The 24,738-nt window shown below is 41.3% G+C and overlaps 1 protein-coding gene across 1 annotated transcript in view; it reads left to right on the top strand.

Annotated features, from left to right (window-relative positions):
* SMS (spermine synthase) overlaps nucleotides 1–17,322 on the top strand; it is a 49,446-nt gene extending 32,124 nt beyond the window's left edge. The window contains exons 7-11 of the mRNA XM_052663181.1: nucleotides 131–220; nucleotides 8,300–8,414; nucleotides 9,393–9,472; nucleotides 15,434–15,549; nucleotides 16,821–17,322. Of these exons, the coding sequence (XP_052519141.1) occupies nucleotides 131–220; nucleotides 8,300–8,414; nucleotides 9,393–9,472; nucleotides 15,434–15,549; nucleotides 16,821–16,860 (441 nt within the window). The 3' untranslated portion in view covers nucleotides 16,861–17,322. The remainder of the gene's footprint in view (nucleotides 1–130; nucleotides 221–8,299; nucleotides 8,415–9,392; nucleotides 9,473–15,433; nucleotides 15,550–16,820) is intronic.
* Nucleotides 17,323–24,738: the final 7,416 nt, after the last annotated feature.

Genomic DNA, 24,738 nt, shown 5'->3' with positions numbered 1-24,738 from the left:
TTTTTAAAACTTTATGATACCCAAATTAGTGTGAAAAATGTTATGTTCATCTTTACCTTTTAAAAAAGTATTTCAGAATCCTTTGACGTGTTCAAATACAGGGGAAATTTCTCCTTAACCTATTTTGAACATTGACCAAATGGTGATTGACGGATGTAAGAAATACATGCGAAAAACGTGTGGTGATGTCTTAGACAATCTTAAAGGAGACTGCTATCAGGTAATTATTTTTATCAGATAAATGCTTTTTTTATTAAGTCAGGTGATGATATGATGTTGTTGATCACAACTGTGCCTTCTTAAAACAGCTTTAAGTGTAATTGGTTAAGAAGAAAAATAATTGGGACTCCCCTGGTGGTCCAGTGGCTAAAGATTCCAAACTCCCAATGCAGGGGGCCTGGATGTGATCCCTGGTCAGGGAGCTAGATCCCACATGCCCCAACTAAGACCCATTGCAGCCAAATAAATTAATAAGTAATATTTTTTTTAAAGAAGAAAATTAAGATGATGGGTGATCTTGTAGGGGAAGAAAAAGTTTGCTTCTATCCTTCCAATGCTTGCCTGAGACCCCTTGTAATAGAAGACTAACAAGAGGAAAAACAAGTTCATTAATGCTTTACACTCATGTATACATGGAAGATACACAGGAAAATGAGCAACTCAGAGGTAGCTTTAGAATTTAGGCTAAAATACGATCCTAACAGGGAAAGGGGGACGTAGGTGTCTTAGGTGAGAGTAGATAACTTAGGAAAAATAGACGGGGCCCTTAGAAGAGTAGAAAAAGAGGTGTGATACTGCGTAACAAAGTTTGGGTGTGGTGTCAGCCTCTTCTGCTGTGATAAGAGGCCGTCTTCCCTGGTTGAATCCCTCAGGGAGGGATTTATGATACTTTATTTCCTTTGGGGGCCTCTGTCTTTAGTAGATAAAGGGGAGTTAAGAGGCCATCTTCCCTGGTTGAATCCCTCGGGGAGGGATCTATGATACTTTAGTTCCTTTGGGGGCCTCTGTCTTTAGTAGATAAAGGGGAGTTAAGAGGCCATCTTCCCTGGTTGAATCCCTCAGGGAGGGATTTATGATACTTTATTTCCTTCGGGGGCCTCTGTCTTTAGTAGATAAAGGGGAGTTAAGAGGCCATCTTCCCTGGTTGAATCCCTCGGGGAGGGATCTATGATACTTTAGTTCCTTTTGGGGGCTCTGTCTCTAGGTAGATAAAGGGGAGTTCAGAGAAAGCCTCTCTCTACATTTGCTGTTTTGAGATAGCCTGTTCTGCTGCCCTTTATTCTCTTATGTGAGTTCTGTATATATTTGTATCCAGGGAAAGTGTGTACATCTCATAAAGAAAAGAAATTGCCAATTCCAGATGCTTTGAATTTAGTAACATGAATACATTCTTATATAAAAGATGTCATGTACCTTTTAAAAATTATTTATTTTTGGCAATGCTGGTCTTTGTTGCTTTAAGCGGGCGTTCTCTCATTGCAGTGAGCAGGGGCTACTCTCTAGTTGTGGAGCACGGGTTTCTCATTGTGGTGGCTTCTCTTGTGGAGCACAGGTTCTAGGCGCACGGGCTCAGTAGCTGTGGCTTGTGCACAGGCTTATTTGCTCCATGGCATATAGAATCTTCCTGGACCAGGGATTGAGCACGTATACTCTGCATTGACAGGCAGATTCTTACCCACTGCACCACCAGGGAAGTCCTCATGTACCTTTTTATGACCTGGTAACCACTACCTTTTGTCTATTTTAGCGTGAGTCTGTTTTGAGTCTTTGAGAAGGGATTTAAGAATTTGATTAGAGTGTAGATGATTAAAATGTTTGGCATAGGAATAAGTTTGCTTCTTGCTAAGTAAAGTGAAAGTGAAAAATCACTCAATTGTGTCCGACTCTTGTGACCCCATGGACCATGGAATTCTCCAGGCCAGAATACTGGAGTGGGTAGCCTGTCCTTTCTCCAGGGGATCTTCCCAACCCAGGGATCGAACCCAAGTCTCCCTCATTGCAGGCAGATTCTTTACCAGCTGAGCCACCAGGGAAGCCAAGTTCCTAAATTCTACTGTGCTTGTAAGTTGACCAATCATTACAGTTTGTAGGATACATTTTGTATTGTATTTTGAGTATCCAAATATTAGTGCCCATACCCACATTATTTGATAGAACAAGATAGCTAAGCAAATGGATATGCTTATTTGACTAGAATCTTAAATATGTATCTCTAGTTTTATAAACAGTTTAGAGTGCTTTAATTTGTTATATAAATTACTTACTCCTACCCATGTTCTCTAAGGTGTGTGTGTCCAAATTTGATTTCATGGTACACTCGTATTAATTTTTTTAAGCTGAGAGAGAAATTATATCTGTGTTAAAATGCGGTTGTGATAGTTTCATGGGCAAAAGGGAAAGATAACATATTTCACTTACACTATTGTAAAGTTTAAAAAGGGAGGGATGATGCAGCAATTCTAATCCTGGGTGTTTATTTGAAGGAAAGGGAAACACTAATTCAAAAAGATAATGTGCACCTCCATATTTATTGCAGCATTATTTATAATAGCCAAGATATGGAAGCAACCTAACTGTCCATTAACAGATGAACAGATAAAAAGGATGTGGTGTATATTACACAGTGGAATCCTACTCAACCATAAAAAAAAGGAAAAAAATGAAATCTTGATATACTTGGATGGACCTTGATGGTATTATTTTCAATTAGCATAAAGTCTGACAGAGAAAGAAAAATACTATATGATTTCACTCATGTGGAATATAAAATATTTTTTCATAAAGGAACAAACCAAACCAAATAAAAATACATAGATCCAGGGAATAGAGTAGTACTTCCCAGAGGGGCAAGGGGTAGGGGAGGCTGAAATGTGTAAAGGGGACCAACTGTCTGGTAATGGATGGAAATGATACTTTTGGTGGTGAGCATACTGTAGTATACACAAAAGTTAAAATACAATACTGTACAACATGAAAAGGGAGAGGGAGGATTCAGGCTCTTCAGAGTATGACAGACCTTTCACAATGACTAAAATATCTGCAAATTTTATAATTTGTTTACAAACATTTGCATTGTGAGCCAGACCCTCTGCTTAAGTGTTTTAAAATTTAATCCTCAAAGCCTTACGTGGCTGCTTTCTGTTTTCTAGATGAAGACAGTAAGTTAAAGAGTTCAAAGGGCAATTTATTCAAGATTATAGGGTAACTTTAGAGGAATGTTTCAAATTCATGTCTCCCTGACTCCTTAGGTTGACTTACTTATATGGATTAAGAAAAAAATACAAGAACAGCGCATCTAAACCTGCAGTACTATAGAGTCATAGACTGTTGTGATTGGAGGCAGGATGTGGATGTAAGTGGAAAGATTTACTAATGGCCCCAGAAAAAAACTTCTCGACTTGCGAGTCCAAGCTCTGAGGACAGAGCACCAAAGGCAGATGGTGACATAGACAGGGGGACCTTTAGAGAAGGAAAAATATTTTACATAGGTTGGCTCTTGAGGAAGTTTAGTGCCCCAGTGCATCCCCCTCCCCATTTTGGGAACAGAATAGCTACCAAGGGGAGTCTGACAAACTCTTCTGATGCTAAGAGTTTTCCTAAAGCTCTAAAGGGGAGAGGGTTCCTGGTCTGTGGGACAGCAGTAGGCAAGCCCCTTAGCCATTTAAATACAACAACAACAAAAAGACAAAACAGGTTCTTGGTTGTACCTTAAATGACTATAATGTTGTATGTCAATTATATCTCAATAAAACTGAAAAAAAAATCATTCTGGAAAAAGCATTAAAAAAAGAAAACAAACCAGGTCCTTGCAAGTGTTTGTCATTTGAAAACACAATTACTGTTAACTATTTTTAGAAAATGTTCCAGTGTACACCCCATTCCTTTTATGATGGAATAATTTTAATCTTAAAATTAAGGTACTACAGAAAGAAAAATGAAAGATTTTTTTGTATATATGTATAAGATTTGCAAGCAGTGAATCTAGCAGTTTCAAGGAATTTTTGTCCCCTAAATCTTGTCCCCAAAAGATTTGTAGTTGAATGTAAAGATATGAATCTTAAATCTATTATCGACATAATGCATTATATATATAAAATAACATTACAAAAACGTACTTAGTTTTGGTTGTGCTGGCTCTTGGTTGCTGTGCACTAACTTCCTCTAGTTGCAGCGAGCAGGCGTTACCCTCTAGTTGTGCACGGGCTTCTCGCTGAGGTGCTTCTCTTGTTGTGGAGCACTGGCCGTAGGGCATGCAGGCTTCTGTAGCTGCAGCATGTGGGCTCAGCAGTTGTGCTGCACTGGGGCTTAGTTGACCTGAAGCATGTGGAATCTGCCCGAACTAGGGATCGAACCCATGTCCCCTGAATTGTCAGGTGGATTCTTACCCATAGTACCACTAAGGGAAGTCCTTAGTACTCTTTTTTTTTTTTTTTAAATTTTTATTTTTACTTTATTTTACTTTACAATACTTTTTTTTTGTTAACATTTTTTATGAAGCCACCAGGTTTTCCTTTTAGGATTCTTTACTTCCTTACCCAGTTCACGGGTATGATTTGAAATTTATTAGAAACTAGGGCATGTCACGGAGAAGGCAATGGCATCCCACTCCAGTACTCTCGCCTGGAAAATCCCATGGACGGAGGAGCCTGGTAGGCTTCAGTCCATGGGGTCACACAGAGTCAGACACGACTGACGTGACTTAGCAGCAGCAGCAGGGCATGTCAAAAAGCCTTTCCTATGAATCTTCTTGAAGATGAAGCACTTTTGCAAAAGCAGTAGGACAGTAACTGAGTGACAAGACTTAAAAGGTACAGTGAAACAACTGATCTCAATGTAACTGACAGAAGACTTGGTTGTAATAACTAGAATCAGGGGTAACATTTTGTTAGGACACACCAAAATTATAGAAATTCCATGTTATTTTGTTAATTATTTGGCCACACCCTGTGGCATGCAGAGATCTTAGTTCCCTAACCAGGGCTCAAATGCATGCCCCATACAGTGGAAGCATGGAGACGTAACCACTGGACTGCTAGGGAAGTCCCCATCTAATTTTCTTTAAATTATTATTGGAGTATAGTTGATTCACAATGTTGTATTCCATGTAATTTTAAGAATGTAAAAACATTTGCCCACACAATATAACCTGAGGAGGCTTATCACTCATTTGGCAATATTTCCCACGTAATTTAACATACTGAATTGTCTCTAATTAATTTAATCTCTGAGATGCCTCAAGGGTTCCTCTGAAGCACCCCAAAGTTAACTGGAGGTCAAAAGAACTTCAGATCGAATTTGATATTTGGGGCATTTGTCAGAAATACTAAAAAGTCAAAGAAGATGATAAGTCACTGTTAAACAACAACCATTCACCCAACCAAAGTGACAATGAAAGATCTCAAAAGTAAATACATGAAGTTAAAATTAGATCTCTCAAAAAGGCAAAAGCAGCTTAGCACTCTTTTATTTTTTGCTGGGAAAGCAAAGAGAGAAAACCAAAAATTCAAATTCTAGTCTTGCATTATCAGCCTATTCTTGATAATAAAATTTATTTACTTAAATTCAGTCTAATCATAGCCAATACTGACCAGGCATACACATGAACTTTTCTAAGTGTTCCTTTTTCACAAACTTTCTAAAACTTTCTATATCTATATTATTTTGTCCCTGAGTTCTTTACCATTCAGAAACAACCAACTCTAGGACAGAATTACCTTTTTTTCCATTTAACAAAATGGATTTCCATTCTTCGTACCTGCTTTTACTGCAGACAGTAAAAGCTTTATTTGTGTGTTGAAATATTTCTCTTTTTTAAAAACATTTGAAAAAATGTTTTACCTAGAAATCCTCTTGAAAGTGAAAGTGTTACTTGCCTAGTTGTGTCTGACTCTTTGTGACCCCATGGACTGTAGCCCACCAGGCTCCTCTGTCCATGGAATTCTCCAGGCAAGAATACTAAAGTGGGTTGCCATGCCCTCCTCCAAGGAGTCGTCTTTACCCAGGGACTGAACCTGGGTCTCCTGCATTGCAGGTGGATTCTTCATCATCTGAGCCACAAGGGAAGCTCTTACATTTAATTTACTCAAGTGTTTCATCGTAGTTTTTCTTGTTGACAGATTTTATAACAATATGAGCTTTATTGACTTTCTTAGATGCAATGAAAGTAATATACTTAATACTTATGACTCTAGAAACATGTCTATATTAAACCAGCACACTTAAAGGCTCGATTTAATACCAAATATCAGTTTAATAGTGAATATTTCCTAGATCATATGACCCTGAAATTCATTCTGACTAGTTTTTTATATTTCTGAGAATTTACATAAGCACTTAAGTTAAAAATAGAGCTCATCCACAAACCAAGCTTAGCAATGCAATTTGGAGATGGAGGCACATTGTATTTATAATGTATGCATAAATATGCATATGTCTGTACAGACACAGGTCTAAAACTGTACCTGTTTGAGTTTAAAAAGCACCCCCCACCCCACCCCACCCCGGGATCACAGATGATTAAAGTTTCTGCAAGTCCAGGTAGATGATTTTCATCTTGAAGGCACAAAGATCTGCATGTTTCTCCTAGAAAGCTAGCTTAATACTAATTGCACACACACAAAAAAAACAGTTTCAGAATGTCAGAAGAGCCCCATCTTGGCTGTTTTCAGGGTGAGATTTCCTTCAGTTTCTACATACCTGTCACTCACTCATATTCACATGCTTCTCTTACAAAAGAACTTGAATCAGCATTCAAGTTCCCAAGACCCCCTTAATGAGGGTCAAAACCAGAAGAGAGAACAGTATTAGGACTCATGTACCGAGACACTTGGGCACACACGCCAAATAAAAGCCAAACTAATTCCAAAAGTCTCCTTTAGATCCAATAGTATAAAAGCCTATGCATAAGGAACTCTATCCTATTTCCCTTCCCATTTATAAAACAATTCTAGTTGAAGGATGTTCTAATTTAGAGGGCCATTGGTGTCCAAGGGGTACTGAGGCCAAGCAGTGTTACAGTGAAATTTTTTCTTTCATTCATGGGAGCAAAGCTGATCTCCCCGTTTTGCAAAGTGTACCCTAATGGACTATCAGGTGGAACAGAACTATCATCACCTGTACTTATGCACGGCTGCTGCTGTCAAATACCAAGCAAAGGGCACACCGGTGCAATGCAGAATGGTCTCTCAAGGTCACAGTTCCCTTGCCCCAGAGAGGAGATACCAATCAGTTCCCCATTAGAGATGAAGCCGAACGACCAAGCCATACTCTTAAAGGGAAAACCCCTTGCTGTAAGTGAAGCCAGTGAAGTTGGGAAGAACATCCTGGTGCAGAGACGAGATCAGGTGAAGTATAGTTCAAAGTTGCACTCCCATTCCCACACGGAGGCCCTAGAACAGATCGGTCTGGGTCCCAAGAGAGAATTAGGGTGACTCACAATGAGCCCAGAGTGGCTTGCTTTCCAAAAAGGGGTGAACTTAGAAGGAGCAGGTAGAATTCCCAGCTTACGTATGTGGGATAGAGACCCCAAACCCATACCTAAGGTGGGTGGGCTGTAGGTCACAACGTTTGTTTGCAGAAAACCTCCTTCCAAAAGGGCAGGCATCACCTGTCCCTCCTAGTTCTCTTGAGTGGAATGAACTCTGGGGACTGTTGGAGATTCAAGGAAAAGGGCTACTGTTGGCCAGGACCGATCTGCCACGGGCACCGGCCCTTGGGTGGCTCAGCAGATGTGAAACCCAATCCGTGTGCCTGGTGCACAGTGAGGCCAAACAAACTTCAGAGTTTGGAGGAAAGCAAGGTTTCTTGCAAGGGCCAAGCAAGGAGAGGACTTTCCCGGTGGATTAGTGGTGAAGAATCTGCCTATGATGCAGGAGATGTGAGTTCATTCCCAGGGTCAGGAAGATCCCCTGGAGGAGGGCATGGCAACCTGTTCCAGTATTCTTGCTGGAGAATCCCCATGGACAGTGGAGCCTGGTGGGCTGCAATCCACGGGGTTGCAAAGAGACACAACTGAGCAGGCACGCAAGAGCACGCTTGGTGACCTCTCTTGTTTATTTCTCTATTTGTAAAATGGCGATGATAGTAATTCCTAAAAGGAATTGTTCCACTTAATTGAAAGGCATGCAAAGCATCTGGTAAGCCTGGAACTTTTAGTTCCTGGCAGGTATGGGTGGAAGTGGCTTTTGTTCCTCTGGTAGGTGCTGCAGCCCCTGTGTGCATTTCCCCGTTCTTTCTACAAGTGTTTAACCACTTTCACATATGTTGGCTCACCTGCATCTATGCCTGTTCTCTCTGGAAGGTTCTAATAGAAGACTGTATTCCAGTACTGAAGAGGTACGCCAAAGAAGGGAGAGAGTTTGATTATGTGATTAATGATTTGACAGCTGTTCCAATCTCCACATCTCCAGAAGAAGGTAGATTCTGTTTTTCCTTTTATTTTAAACTTTTTATTTTGTATTAGGATATAGCTGATTAACAATATTGTGATAGTTTCAGGTGAACAGTGAAGGGACCCAGTCATACATATACACATATCCATTATCCCCCAAACCCCTCTCCCATCCAGGCTGCCCCAGCCAAGATAATGTTCACAGAAATACGGAAATATTTTTCTTAACATAATGTGAGAATGAAAGGATCTTAAGACATTGTCTAGTGAAGTTCCTTCATTTATTAAAGGTAGTAAACTGAGGCCAGTGGTGGAAAGATGGCTAGATTTGGCTTTGGTCAGATCCTGTTTTGCCACTAAATGAGCAAAATTAACGCAGTCGTGTGAAACAAGTATAGAAATAAAATGACTCATAATCATACCGTTGAGATATCAGCTTGTTTTATAATTTACATACTGGGATTTTTTTTAACCTGTACCAGGACAATCTGGTGACCTTTCTGAGCAACACCAGAGACAAGGCCCCTTCTCATGCCATGCACTCAAAATCACTGCTGGCTTAGGATTTCAGTGTTCATGTTTTTTCTATTACCTTGTCTTCCTGCTGAGTTTCCAGACTCAGGTCCCCACCCTCACTCTTGCAGTTTCTCTCCTGAGATGTGACTGCTTTTCCCCTTGCTTAAAGGTGTTCCCCTTTCAGATTTCAGCCACTGCTTTTGTGTCAAATCTTTATGGGTGGGGTGAGAGCAGTGTTATGTGCATCTGCATTTACTTTTGATTTTGCTTATATATAGGTATATGTGCACATGTGTCCAAGACACAAAATATATGACATGTTCTTGTTCACAAGCTCTTGAATATTGGGTCTCATGGCTATTTCTTTTTGTTGTTGTTGTTGTTGTTTTTGAATCATTGAATATTAATGTGAATGTTTGACTTTAGATGTTATTTCTCATGCATGCAAACCGATATCTATAAAACTTAATTTTTTTTTAACATCCAGATTCCACATGGGAGTTTCTCAGACTGATTCTTGACCTCTCAATGAAAGTATTGAAACAGGATGGGAAATATTTTACACAGGTATAGACTTCTGTTTTTTTTCCCCAAAAAATACTTAATAAAAATTTTACATTTTGTGCTTCACACACCAAAATACTTAGACATTGACATAAAGACTAATGATAGCACTAACTATTTAGTTACTTGTAAAATGAAGACTAAATAAACGTTTAAAGGGACTGGGTATAGTACGACAATATGCTCTTCCAATGCTGGGACAGTACAACTGCTGAAAACAATGGTGAGTGGGAGAGACTGGGACAAGTATATGCAAAAATCTTAAATATTTTCAGTAATCATATTGGTGGTGATGGCATTGGTATTGCTTTTCTTAGTTGTATTTGCAACGTGGCATAAAGCCATTGAGCATTTATGCAATATTTTAATTCTATCCTCAGCATTCTCAGTATGGAAGTAGGTAGTTGAAGATGTAATATAAAAGTGGATAAATGAAACTGTGTTGTACTGAAAAGTTTTTTTTATATCTGTCTGTGTTCTCAAGCAGTAAGTTTGTAAATAGCTGACCTGGCCCTTTTAGGGAATTTATGAGTTCTGTCCTGTCCTGTTGAGAGTTTCCCCCATGGCTCAATGGTAAAGAATCCACCTGCAATGGAGGAGACGTGAGTTCCATCCCTGGGTCGGGAATATCCCCTGGAGGAGGAAATGGCAACCCGCTCCAGTATTCTCGTCTGGGAAATGCCATGGACAGAGGAGCCTGGTGGGCAACAGTCCATTGGGTCGCAGAGAGTCGGACATGGCTGAGCAACTAAGCAGGCATGCACCTTGTTCTGTTCTGTCCTGTTACCATACCTTCCGATGTATTAAATTTGGGCTTTGGTTGTAGAATGAGCTTCTGCCACCAGATGAAGACACAGACCGTGATTTCTACCCCCTTCCCCCTCTTCGCCCTCCTGAGAGTGTTTAGTAGAAAAGCCATCATAAACTGCAGCGGCTGCACTGTGAGCTTTTGCCACAGAGGGAGACACAGACCATGATACATATATATATCTCTCCCCCCCCCCCCCGCCCCGCCTCATATTCTCTGGAGAGTCTTTAGTGGAAAAAAACCATTATAAACTGCACTGGCTGCAGTATCAGCTGCTGACATTAGAGGGAGACACAGACCGTGATTTTCTTGTTTTTTTTGCCTTCACGCCTCATCCTCTAGGAGAAGTCATCAATATAATTTCATAAACTGCTCTGGCTGCAGTATGAACTGCTGCCACCAGATGGAAGCAAAATTGTATTTTCCTCATTTTCTAGGGTATTCTTAATTTTAAAAGAAGGTTTGAAGTCAGTATTTCCTGATACATAAAAATACACATATATATCTTACTTAAGTCCTTAACATTTTGGAAATGACAGCAAAAGCGGCTAATTGGTGATCAGTCTTTTTACTTGGTTGAAAAAGCCCTTGATTCATAAGCAGAAGATAAACAGTATTGTACTCTGGTCCCTGTAATTAGTTTTTAAGCATTTTCAGGAGAACTCTACCTCCCCCCCCCAACTTTTTTTTTTTTAAAGCATTAGTATATTTAATGGACTTTTATTTTTGGTCTTCCCCACCCAGGGACTGAACCTGGGTCTCCTGCATTGCAGGCAGATTCTTTACCATCTGAGCTACCAGGGAAGCCCAAGTATATTTACACGTCAAGAACTATGGGAAAATTCCTGATTTTATTCTGAGGAGGAGGGTTTGTTAAAGTAAGCCCTGGGGAGTTTATGAGGCCTGAGATTCATAATGCTGAAAACAAATTGGCAACTCCTTGAATTTGTTTCCAGCCGATCCTGTTTTCTTCCTCTTCCCCCTGCACAGAACACCCCTACAGGTGGCAGTTAATCCTTGATCATCTCATACTTGCTGCAAGTGTTGGCACGCTTCAAGGGGAACAGACTACAAGTCTACAAGTGGACTTTTATTTTTTTTTAACCCCTGATGCTTAGGAATGATTTTTAAAAACATTCTAATACTGCCTTTTTAAAAGCCAGCGGTCCATAAACCATGGGCCATTTTTCACCCCTTGCTTGTTTTTTGCAGTTTTCTTGACATACAGCCACGCCCATTCATTACACAGTGTCTGTGGCTGCTTTTGCACTACAGCAACAGCTTGGAGCAGTTGTGGTGAAGACTATATGATCTGCAAGCTTAAAATATTTTCTCTCTGGCCTTTTGCAGAAATTGCTTACCCTGCTTTACAGGAACTCTACAATGAAACCTGCTCAAACCAAGTGGCCTAATTCCTGTAAAAGCAACCCAAATTCAATGAGTTGGGTTTTCGGAAGTGAATACTTCTCAAGAAGAGCATATATTGATAGAACTGGGTTCTTTTTATGTTTCTGCAAATAGAAATCCCGTGGGGCTTAAGTTGGGAAAGAAAGTGAGGCTCTGGCATCTTTAATCAAAAGAGACTGAGAACAGTTTGGATCTAATGCAAACCAGTCAGTTTGCGGTAGACAACAGGTGCTCTTAGGAAGAAAGTGTGACTAGTGTCTTTTGTTGCAAATATTTGCCTGGTAGACTGCTTTCTCAGTGTGGACAACTAATAGAAGCAGTTGCTTGACAGATCGTCACCACACATTTGTTAACACTAAAGATCAGGCTTTGATCACCTGGCCTTTGCCAACCAGCTTTTACTAAAAACCACCTTAAAGACTCAAGGCTGTGCTGGTTTTCTAAGAGTTAGCCAAAAGATGTCTTAGGATGTGCTTCCCACCCCTGCATTCAGTATAGTTGGAAACTCAAGGCGATATCATTTATGATACCTGGGAGTCCCACAGTATGTCGGGTGGTTCAACATGCCATATGGACCACAGGGGCACAGGCCTGTGAGGAAGCAGTAGTCGGGTAAGAGCCACAGCATGCTCTGACTAAGGACGCACTGATGGTATTGCCACAGTGGAACACTTGCCTTATGTAGCACATGGTATGCTCAGGAAATGCCCTTAATACACTCACACCCCCCTTCCCTTGGCCTGTAGCTTAGAAACAGAGGAAAGGTTAAAGATGGGACAAAAATGGTGTTTGGCTTGTTAACTTGGTGACTTACGAAAGCTAAACATCCCTGCCTAAAATTGCTTACATCACCATGGAGATTTTATGATGTCACTAATTTCACTGTGGCTGCTTGAAGACAGCCTTGTCTGTGGGCCACAAAGCTGGGGAAGTCCTCCTGGAATGTGCCGATTTATGGAGCCACGTCTGGTGGGCCAGGGGGCAGAGAGTTGCTTTTGTGGAACTAGAGGCAGATCCTAGGACTTGACTTCCGCCCCTCCACTCCCCATTAAAAAAAAGCTGTAGTTTATTTGAAAGTACAAATGTGTGTGTGACATTCATGTTAGTTATGATACAAAGATATGAGCCCCCCTCCTCACCTCCCCCCACCTCCCACAGACCTCGACGTTACCAGTACGCTTGACACATCTATATTTCTCCATCAACCCCTCCAACCTTCCGGAAGTAACTCATTTAGAGGGTTTTTTTTTTCCCCTCTTTTTGAGGTATTTCACATATGTGTGATTTCCTAAATCATCACATTATTTTTGCTTATTTTAGAAGAGATAAAAATGGTGTCATTAAGGAAATAGTCTTCCAGACCTTTTTATATTACAGATATGACATAAACTCTTTGAAAGATGCAAACAATATTAAAATCTATAAGGTAAAAAAGCAGGTGTCACCCAGAGCTAACATGGGGCAACAAGAACCTTGTAGAATGGAAGACACTATATTGTGGTTTACCTCCCAGGTGTGCCCCTGCCTTGCTATATTAGTCTCTTCCTCTCCTTAATAGGTGCTGAATTCTGCTATTGGATTGTTGTTATGTATCCCTTATATGTCTTAAGAAAAGAACAGTGTAGTTGCATTTAAATACACAAAAAGGTGAAATGTATCATGGTACTTTTTTGGGGTAGGCATCTGTTTGTGGGGATTTTTCTTTCTTAAACTGCTTTTTGACCATTTGGGATAGAATAAATGGAAACTGTTGTATTTACTTACTATATTCTTTGTAAGGAGGTCTTCCTGTATTCCGTCTATAAAGAGAGAGTATGGTGTCATTTTTAAGATGGCAAGGAAAAGCTTGAACTGTGAACCTTGGTGGTATTTCCACTCTATAGCTTCCCTAGTAGTGAGGTGTTCTAAAAACAACTGGGCAGTGTTTTCTATTTGTGCATCTTAAATTACACATGTGGTATTTATATACTCTCATGGTGAACTTAATGTTGAAACCAAATTATATGCTGGTCAGAGGCACTTGGGCCAATTCCCACTGCAGGACCCTAGATGATGGGTTACTAAACAGGTTGGCACTAAAGTATGATGACATGCTGATCGAATGTGCTCAGTTAAAACTGCCCAGGCCAGCTCTCAGAATAGTCCTGTCTACCCACTTCCCCATAGCTGGCTGGTTTTTTGATTTTGAAATGCCATTCTTAGGAATGCTTGTATCACAGGATGCTTTATTTGTGAATAATTTTCATCTTGGCTGTTTTGAGGCAAATTGATAATGAAGTTCTTATGAAGGAATGTTATCAGCATGAATATTCTAGTCGTCTTCCAAATGTTTAGAACTTCCAAATGTTAGAACTTCAGAGGTTAGAAGGAGATAGTTGATATTAAATGCTCATCTTGTTTTCTAAATCCATTATGAGAAAATTAGGGGAAAATTGTGCTGAAATGATAAACCCTACCCCAGACCTACTTAATGAAAATCTGCAATTTAACAAGGCCCCCTATGATTCATATACACATTAAAAATTGAGAATGGCAGCTCTAGAATTAGGCAGATTCTGTATCCATTCACCAGCTTTCCTGGGTCTTGGCTACCAGCATTTCTGATTCTCTTCACCATTTTTTTTTAATAGTCATAGAGTGGCTGCCACAGCTCCACATATCACATCTAAGTTGCAGGCTGGAAGAAAGTTGAAGGAGCAAGGTCACTATGTTTATCCTTGATTTGTCTACAGTCAAATATCACTTATATGTGGAATCTAAAAAATAGTACAAATGAATCTGTAAGAAACAGACTCACAGACATAGAAAACAAACTTATAGTTACCAAAGGTGAAAGGGGACCAGGAGGGATAAATTAGAAGGTTGGGATTAGTAGATACAAACTGCTATACATAAGATAGATAAATAACAAGGACCTACTATATAGCAGAAGGAACTATATTCAGTATCTTTTATAACCTACAATGGAAAATAATCTGAAAAGATGTGTGTATATATATATATATGTAGCTGAATCACTTTGGTGTATGGCTGAAACTAACACAATGTTGTAAACCAACTATACTTCAATAATTAAGAAAAAGAACACATTTCAAAAAAAAATCTTTATCAGCAGATTTATACTATATTTCCTTGACCACTCCTACCAGCTGGGGAGACAAGAAATGGCAAGAAACGGAGAAAAATTAGAACAATGAAGTCAAGACAAAATGTTTGATAAAAAGTAAATGAGGAAATACCTTTAGTGTATATATCTGGATTTGACTTTTGTTGGAGAAAGCACAAGGGTGTGAAATAGTTCTGTGTCAACATCTTAGACTCTTAAGAAGGTTGTAGTTTAAGTCATTCTGGAAATCAAGAACAGTATGTTTCTGATACTTCATCCTCAATACTGCAGTGACTTTAGGGAAAACTTATTTTGAATGGGTTATGTGTATGAATCTTTGCTAATTGCATGGTGTTGATACAATGACTGTGTCACTAATGAGAAATTGGTTTCACTGCTTTCTGTTGCTTCATCCTCGAATAGTTTGAAATGGCTTGGTAAATGAAGTAGAAGGATAATGAGCTAATGGACCTATAAATAGAATGCAATGCAATTTGTGAAAGTACAGAAACCTTATCTCATTTTCAGAGATGAACTTTTATCTAAAGCTAGAATTGTTCTCATTTATTAGAGACCTTCCAATGAGTGGGACCCTCCATAGGACTTAAGATTCCTATTGTTTGCTTTTCTCTCTTTGATTTAGGGGAACTGTGTCAATTTGACAGAAGCCCTGTCACTCTACGAAGAACAGCTGGGGCGCCTGTATTGTCCTGTGGAATTCTCGAAGGAGATCGTCTGTGTCCCTTCGTACTTGGAATTATATCCTTTGACCACATCATCGTGTTGCCCAGTCAGAACCCCCATGTAAAAAGCATGCCCATTTACCAGTTTCAGGAAACAGAATTAGTTCTGTAGTATACAGAAGGCCCTGGTTTTCAGACTTGGCTGTATGTTGTAATAATACCCTGGGCGCTTGAAAACAATACAGATTCCTGGGTCCCAGCCTCAGATGCTGGGGTGTGCCCTGACACAGCCTCCCAGGTGGTTTGGATGGTATGGCACCACTGGTCCTCACAGTACCACCAGACCTATGACATCACCTGGGAGCTAGTTAAACAGGCACATTCTTAAGCCCCACCCCAGCCTGCTGTCCAGTCAGAAACACTGGAGGCTGGGGCCGCGTGACCTGTCTCAACCAGCCTGCCAGGGGATTGACGTGCACTTCAGAGTTTCAGAAAGCCACCCTAGCTGGAGCAGGCTGGCTGAAGAAGCTCGCTGTCCTTTTACGTTTATATTATCCTACTTTAATATTAATTTCGACACTTGGCTTGATGCTGCTTTGCAGTAGAGATAGAGCTAAAAATGATGCCAGGCATCACGAAGTCAGTTGTTGGTGTCCTCCATTTAGTTCCACTTAGTAAAGTTGGTCCAGAGAAATAAGAGAACAACCTGGAGAAAAGGCAAAGGAGAGCATTGTCATTGGACTTTCATAGTGCATTTCTTCCTCCTAAAAACTGGACAGTGTTCTGCAGACCAAAGCTTCCTCTCCCTGCCTGGCACCTTCATCAGGGTTGCTCTCCAGAGCATTCTGTGACAGTCAGATCTTTGTTTACATGCTCAAAGACTTTTGAAAGCAATTGAAGACATCTGGAGAAAAGGTTTCCACCCTCTGGGTCCTCTCTGGTCCCTCATCCTTCCACCATTTTTTCCTTCTCTTCCTCGGTCCCTCTCCTCCCACCTCTGCCACCCTCCTCCTCCCACTCCCTCTGATGTTTCTCTCTCCTTCCCACTCTTCCTTCTCATATTAATTCCCTAAAACATTTTAGAGTCTTTGGAAGCACAAGTGTTCTCTGAGAGAATATTTGTGTCCCTTTAACCTTTTCTCTGCTAAGCTCCCCTGCACCTCGCCCCAGCGTCACAGATGGCGGGCATCCAGGCTGTGAAGTGCCCTTGTCTCAGAGGCCTTTGCTCTCATTACCACAGCGCTGTAAGCTTTGAAGTGCTCATTCATCTTCCAGTCTATAGGCCAGTAAACAAAGTTTAAGTGATGCCTTCAATTACCTCCTCTTATTCCTTGACTCCTTATCCAGGTGGGTATTTTACACTGTTTGGAAGAAAGCTAAACCTTGAAAATCAGTGTCCCCGAGTCATGTGTGCTGCAAATAGCCTTCCTGACCTTTCTATGCTGTACATGAAATCGAAACAAGTCAGGCAATTGATTGTGAATTCCTTCACGTTTCCTGTTTTTAATTATTTTTTTAATTTAAAAATCAAATGGAAAATGTATATTTTGATGAACTAGGATGATTAGACAGCACAGTGAAGGCTGCTAAATGCACTGAACCCCTAGAATGTGATTTTTGTTTTTGTTTCTGTTTTTCTGCGTGGGCTTTTGTTTTGTTTTGTTTTGTTTTCATTTTGGTAGACTTTGAATTTGATTTGGTTGTTTGGAGGAGTGAACATCATTGTTTTCTTCTGGAGGGGAGTTCTTCATGGAGTTTCTTTCCCACCCAAATTGATATAGATATTAAAATTTGGTGCTTATGAGGAAAGACTTTAAAAATGAATAGCAACGCTTCAATTAAAATTACAAATGAGAAATTTCATGTGTCTGTCGTTTTATTTCAGTCAGGTCCTCTCTTGCTTGCTTCTGATCTCACAGAACAAAGGTGTCTCCTTGGTCTTTTTTTGGTTCTGTCCTATCAGTTGGTGCCATTTATCTCTTTATAATAGGATGGCCTTAGGGCCTTTTTTGAACAGTAGTAATGACTTAATTTACCACCTTGGTAAATTACCACCTATTACATTCACCACTTCTTCATTATAAAATTGACCTGGAGGATGGGAAAAGATTTGGCCTTACTGTAAAGTTGAAAGGCAAAAGCTTATTTCTCTTAATAAGAGTTTCTCTTCCAACTCTTTATCGGTATATTAGATGTGAAAATAAAGATCACTGTGGATTGCTGCTGTGAACTTGTCTGAGTTTTTTACATGCACAGATAGAGGATAGTTTATGTAGAGGCCTACAGCCATAGGAGCAACTTCAACTCACCTAAGGAAGTGCGTGTCACTGCTGGGTAGTGTATTTGTGGGTCACAGTTCACATAAAAAGGTAAGTTTATATTGACTCAGACTGTTAGACATCACTGGGTTATCCTGTTGTTTTTAAAGAAGTTTATGCTTTATCGATGAAATGAGTTCATTTACAATGAATTTGTAGGAAGAAAACCGTTAAAAATATCCACTGTCTGTTCTGAGATAGAATTAGTGTCAGCCCATAATATTCTTCCGAGATAGGTTCATGGTATGAAACATATAATCTTTCAAAATGAATATATGTCCACTTACTCTTTTTTGTGGGATTGGCATGGGAAAAAAAATAATGAACAAAAGCAGTTAGACTCATGTGGGAACTAGATTGGCTTTCAGCAAATATTTCTCTTGTGCCTAGAGATAAAAAATAGCATTGATAGATAGACACTAGGAACCCTACTCACCGCCTTGCCTCCTCACCACCAACTTCCTCAGTCTTTCAAAGTCTGTATACTGTGTAAGATTAAACAGTATGGTACTGTTTGAACACAGTGGATAAATGGAAGTGGAGGTTTTGGGGCGTTTTTCTTTTTTCCATTTGAAAAGTGAAAGCAAGTGTATCTGCTGTCTGAATATGGTGGTGTTAATATGTGATATAACTTTATACTTGAAGACTAGCTTGAGGCTGAAGCTGAATCTGCTGATGTAGCAGGTCCTGCCAAGAGCTGAGAGTTAGGAACGAGATGGATCGGGTTGGGACAGACCATGGAAGATGTGTTCAGGAGAGACTAGGGTGTGGTATGGGAGGAAGAAGGAAATGGAAAGAAAATTTTTGTTTCAGGTGATAATCATGAATTCTGAGCACAATCATTTCTAGTAGGGAAAGGATGTCTAGTATTTTTTGAACATCTTTTTGAACTGCTAAACGTATGCAAACTGAACTCTTGATAATTATCAACAACTTCAGTTCTGCTGCATTTTAAGGAAATGTAAAATCTAAGCACTGCTACATTACTCTAATGGCTGTAGTGTTATTTACTGTTGTAGTCCCCTTTATCATCTAAAATAGAATATACTGTAATATATAGCTGCTTTTTAATTAAAGACAAGTGTGGCTGTAGTTTAAATTCTATTCAGCACATCAGCAGTTACCAAGAATTTGCTTATTAAAAGAAGAAATGCTGCCTTCTGACAGTGTGATTGGCTGTTTTAAGAACCTGATCTGTTGTGATCTACTGGGCTGGAGGGAGGCTGGGTTGACACTGTTTCTACTGCGCAGAGCAAAAGTGTGCTGCTCTTCCTCTGCAGTCAAATAGACGCCTTCTTGCTTAACTTGCTGCCGTAAGAGTTTGCATTTGTTTCAATAAATTGATCAATTTCATTGTTCTCGTGTGTGTGTGTGTGTGTGAGTGATGTATTATTGCTCTGTGCCCAATAAATTGATCAATTTCATTGTTCTCATGACTCCTGGGATAGAGTAAGGGGTGTGTGTGTGTGTGTGTGTGTGTGATGTATCATTGCTCTGTGTGTGTATGTGATGTATCGTTGCTCTGTGTGTGTATGTGTGTGATGTATCATTGCTCTGCGCCCAATAAATTGATCAATTTCATTGTTCTCATGACTCCTGGGATAGAGTAAGGGTGTGTGTGTGTGTGAGTATGATGTATCATTGCTCTGTGTGTGTGTGTCTGTGTGATGTATCATTGCTCTGCGCCCAATAAATTGATCAATTTCATTGTTCTCATCACTCCTGGGATAGAGTAAGGGGTGTGTGTGTGTGTGTGTGTGTGTGTGTGTGTGTGTGTGTGTGTGTGTGTGTGATGTATCATTGCTCTGTGTCTGTGTGTGATGTATCATTGCTCTGTGCCCAAGACTCTAGAGCAGTGTGGTCCTTCAGCAGGTTGTTATGTTCTATGCACATTGTTTCGTTTGCTTCAGCTGAAGTTTTTTCATTCCCAGCAAGACCATCTCAATGAACAAAGCAGCATGTTGGTCTCCACCGCAGGGCACAGTCCTTCCCCAGTCTTGGAACAGCACTGTGAGTAGCCCTGTTCTTAAGGCCAGGTGGGCAGCATTATTTGATTCAAGCTGCTACATGGCTTTGAGATAACAGTTCACCTCCTTCTACATCACCCCATTGCTGAATGTCTTTCTACCACACCATCTTTTACGGTGCTGTGCTTTGGGTCAGTACACAACTTTCCTTTACATTCTCTTGCTCAGTCTTAAAAACAGCTTTGTGAGTTTTGTGAATTGTGAATATCACTGAGTAGGCCAGTAGTCAAAATTTGAAATATGCCCGGGGGTCTCGTGGCCAGTAACAATCTGAATTTAGGTTCCAGTGTTCTGAATTTGCTGTCACAAGGCTCACATTAGGTAGGGGTTCTTAACCTTCCTGGTACCATGGATTCCTCAAGGCAGCCTGGTGAACCTGTGAACCCCTCCTCAGAAACAAGTTTTCTAATACATCAAGGAGATAAGATTATAAGGAAGTAGGTTACAATGTTGTTCAAAGACGTCTGATTTCATACTTCTGCTTTAATGATGTGTTACAAAGCTGTATCTAGTTGTGGGTCACATATTGTTTTGAATCATAATGAGCATAAATAGAAGATCTGTGGCAACTGAAATGTGCAAAGAATGCATCTGACTTGTTGACAAAGTCATAGGTATTGTCAGTGCTAACATGGATTGTCACCTGTGCTCATGATTAAAGGAAATGCTCGATTTCAGTAGGAGGTTAGTAAAAATATAGAAAGGTTTTCCCACCAAGTTTAGAGCCGCAAATTATTCCATCCATAGATGCCCAGTTAAGAACCCCTGACCCATAGTTTTGGCTTCTACTGTTTGATTGTGTTTAGGCGGTGGGGAAGGGTAGCTGGGCCCCTTCACCCTGCTGTCACAACCTCAGATAACAGTGGCAGATCAGTTGTTCTCAGCCAGAACCATTTATAATCTCAACTACCCAGGGCAATCATTCCACTGATTTCTGCTTTACTCATCAAAAATAAGGAATTGAACATGGGCAAGAAATAGCCCAGTGCTCTTGGAAGGCTATTTGAGTACTCTTGGATGGGATCTCCCTGGGAAGTAAGATGATAAATGTGACTGGACAGGTAAGCTTATCTCCTGGATCTGGGGGTCCCAGCGATGCCCTGGCCATTTTATTAATGTAGAGTACATCCGTGGGGAACAACCAGTCACACAGTGGTCATTTCAATGAGTGATTCCTTTCAGATGACATATTGGGGAACATATTGAGCAGGGAACAGTAACAGTAAATGAGTCACGGGCTCTCCTGTTTGGACAGGAGCCCTCCAATATCCAGAGGGAGGCCTGGAGGGGTTGCCCCACCTCAGCCTAGAGATGGAGGCCCAAGATTGTAAAGTTGGGCAAGGGGCAGTTGTCTGTAGATGTGGGCTTTGACAATGGACTTGGGAGAGATGCCTGGCTCTGCCTATGAGGAAATCCTTTTTTCTTGTTTTGGGCTTCCCATGTGGCTCAGCTGGTAAAGAATCTGCCTGCAATGTGGGAGACCTGGGTTCAGTCCCTGGTTTGGGAAAATCCCCTGGAGAAGGGAAAGGCTACCCACTTCAGTATTCTAGCCTGGAGAATTCCATGGACTATATAGTCCACGGGGGTCGCAAAGAGTCGGACACGACTGAGCAACTTTTTTTTTTCTTGTTTTAGGGCTAAAATAGTCTCACATACTGGTTGATGATTACCTGATAACTCAGGTTCTCAGTAAGGGATTCTGACAGCCCTGAGTTCACTGCAGAAGGATGGAAATGCTCCTGGGATGATATTCCCTGTTCTCTATTTTCTAGACGAGTCTGCCTTTGCCTGCTTTCAGATGTCTGAGTTCAATTTGATACATGAAATCACACCTCTGTCCTTCCTCCCAGCACTGAGGGGAGCTTTTGTCAACATATCCTGCGTCCGCTGCATGGTCCCTTCACACTCAGTATCTCTACTTTTTCTGTTAAATCTTATTTAAGTCTTCATTCCTTATCTATTGTCCACGTATATTTGAATGTTTAACGTCTGAAGGGATGGTGAGTCCCGCTGGGAGAGAACACAGCTGAGCAGTGGTTTCTGACTCTCAGGTGAGAGCTGGTGGCGTGGAAGTGAAGCACAGTGGGGACGGGATGCACCCAGTGGGGACAGGGGATGCAGGGCCTTCAGCCCAAGTCCAGGTGCCAGATGGCTACAGTATGAGCTCCCGAGGCCGTCACCCGGGACCTCTTGCTCAGCTTGTCTAATGCTTCATGCATATGGTTACAGTGCACTGTGACAGGAACGCATAGAAGTGCATTTTCCCAGGGGAGCATAGAAGATGCCGTGTGAAGAAGTTACACAGGTGGGCGTGTTCAAGAAGAGCCGCTGTGACGATAAGAGGGAGAACACACCCCACCTTCACGGGTAGCAGGAGGCGTGGCCAGCCTGCTCCGGCAGGGTGTGGTCTCAGCGTGGGTGAAAGGTCCTTTCACCAGGGCTTGTTTTTTCGGGGTTCCTTCTTGGCGCTCCCACAGACTGAAGACAGCAGGACTCGGAAAGGCATAGAGCACTCAGACCCGAAAACCAGAACACTGCGTAGGACCTGCGGCCGTTTGGATGTCAGGCATTGCTGTGAGTCTCTTATTTCCTGTTTGTCCTCCACTGTCAACTCTGTCCTTCTTGAACATCTCTACCCTTGGTGACGCCCTACCCAGTGGGTGGAATTCTTACTCCAGCCCTCTACTTTGGTCCGGGTCAGCCTATAGGGGGCTGTGGCCTGGGTTTCAGGGCCTCAGTCAGCCAGACCATGAGACTCTGATCCTGGCTGCTTATGCGTAGTTTGAACCTGAACCCCAGAAGGGTTTGTGTCCTAAAATAATTAAGCAGAAAGATAAATTATAAACCATCAGACCCTCAGAAAAAACTGAAAGTCATAAAGGGTATATGGAAAATAAATATACAAGTAAGTGGAGGTCACAAATACACTAACAGATGAGGTACTTGCCATAGAAAGCTGAGAGCTCGTTAAGGGAGAGGAGTGCTGGAATTGAAAAGAGCGTTTTGTAATCATCATGGTGAAGACTGGCCTAGGCAAGAACCATCCCCTGATGTAAAATCTGGGGGCAGATTTTGACAGGGAGCAGATTTATGTGGCTCTGTCTCCCCCAGACTGTTTATGGGTTGTGGATCCTGTTACCACCTGAACAAATTACCCTTAATTGAGTTCCTTAAACTAACAAATGTATCTGGTCACAAGTGTGCAAGGAGTCTTCCTGGGCTCAGATCTGGGCACTGGCAGGACTTGGTTTCCTTGGGAGGCTCCAGGGGAGAATGTTTACTGTCTTTGCTCATTTCTAGAGGGCACCTACATTCTTTGGCTTCTGCACCCTTCGGTGTCAAAGTCAGAGGCATAGTGTCCTCAAATCTCTCTGCTTCTGCTGTCATGTTACCTTCTCTGACTCCTGTCCGGCTGCATCCTCGTAATAAAGCCCTATTGGGATTCCATTGGATGATTCATGATTCTCTTCCCCAATTCAAGCTCAGCCACAGCTGTGAAGTCCCTTTTGCAATATAAGGTAACATCTAAGTTTCTTGGATTAGGACGTTAACGTCCACAGGCAGTCCTTTTTCAGTTTACTACATGTTGCCAGAGAAAACTTCATTGGAGACACTGGACCCTTTGACGAGGTGATCATAATCAACAAGGGGCAGGTGAGAAGGCTAATCAGTACCTATGCAGCAGTTAGGTAAGAATGCTTCTAATGCTTCTGAATCTAATCATGATGAAACATTAGCTCCCAAATGAGAAATGTTCTCTTGTCAGAAGGCCTGTATCCTTTAAAAGTATCAATGTTAAAAGAAAGGCCGTGAAAAGGTTTCCCGATTAAAGGAGGCTAAAGAGACAAGGCAACTAAATGCAGTATTTGACCCAACACTGGATCCTGTGTTGGAGGAAAAATCGTGTAGAGAGCATTATTGCATCATTTCACATGTTGGTATGGGGATGGTACTTTTGATCAAGTATTGTTATACCAGTATTAAATTGACAAGTTCTTTTTGCAACTTTCCTCTATGTTTGAAATGATTTCCAAGCAAAACATTAGGTTAAATCTTAAAAAAAAAAACAAAAAGGAAATTTTTGATAGGGTTGGTCTCCTGTCTGCCTGAACGACATGACAGCAAGATTTCTGGACACAGTACCAGAAACCCAATAAGACTGAGTCTCAAGGGCCCTGCATAGCACCCAAGTGAAGCAGGCTGTTAAGATCGAGCACAGAAGACAGTAAAATGTGATGTTTGCGAGGCAGCAGAAGTGCTAGTGGCTATATTAGGTCTTTCAGGCTGTGGGACTGCTACACAAAGATATAACCGTACCTGCCAGGGCTCCCGCAGGAGATGACGAAGGCTGGAATGGGGAGTGGAGCTCTGGCTGGGAGGTCCGCTGCAGTGGGCTCCCCGTCTGCGCTCAGGTTCTTGTGGCTCCCGCTGGCCTACAGACAAAAGGTCCCTGGCAGAGATCTTGCTTCAAAGACCCCACTGTTTGTTGTTAGATGTTTGTTCCTGAGCTTCTGCTAAGACCTCAAGGGTCTGGAGGGCATGAAGGATTTTTTAATCCATGTATGTGGCAGAAACAGGAATGCAGATCGAGAGTGGGTCTGAAGCCTTCTTTTTACTTAAGGCAAAAAGTCTCATTAAAAAAAAAAATTTGGAAATAGAGTCACATCCAAAAAAGCTATTCAGGGACTTCCCTTAGGACTCTGTGCTGCCACAGCAGGGGGCACGCATGTGTTCAGTCACTGGTTGGGACTCTAGATCCCTCATGCCACATGGTGAGGCCAAAAAAAAGAGCTCTATTCAGTTAGTTTCATGAGAAAACTGGTTGAGGACTTTAAAAAGTTCACCTGGAACTGTAGTTGCCTGCTATTTGTGTGTGTGCGTGCTAAGTTGTTTTAGTCGTGTCCCTCTTTGTGACCCTAT

This window comes from Budorcas taxicolor, chromosome X (assembly GCF_023091745.1).
Source record: "Budorcas taxicolor isolate Tak-1 chromosome X, Takin1.1, whole genome shotgun sequence".
NCBI classification, from domain to species: Eukaryota; Metazoa; Chordata; class Mammalia; order Artiodactyla; family Bovidae; genus Budorcas; species Budorcas taxicolor.
The sequence above is the reverse complement of the archived record's forward strand: the minus strand, read 5'-3'. Positions and strand labels throughout refer to the sequence as shown.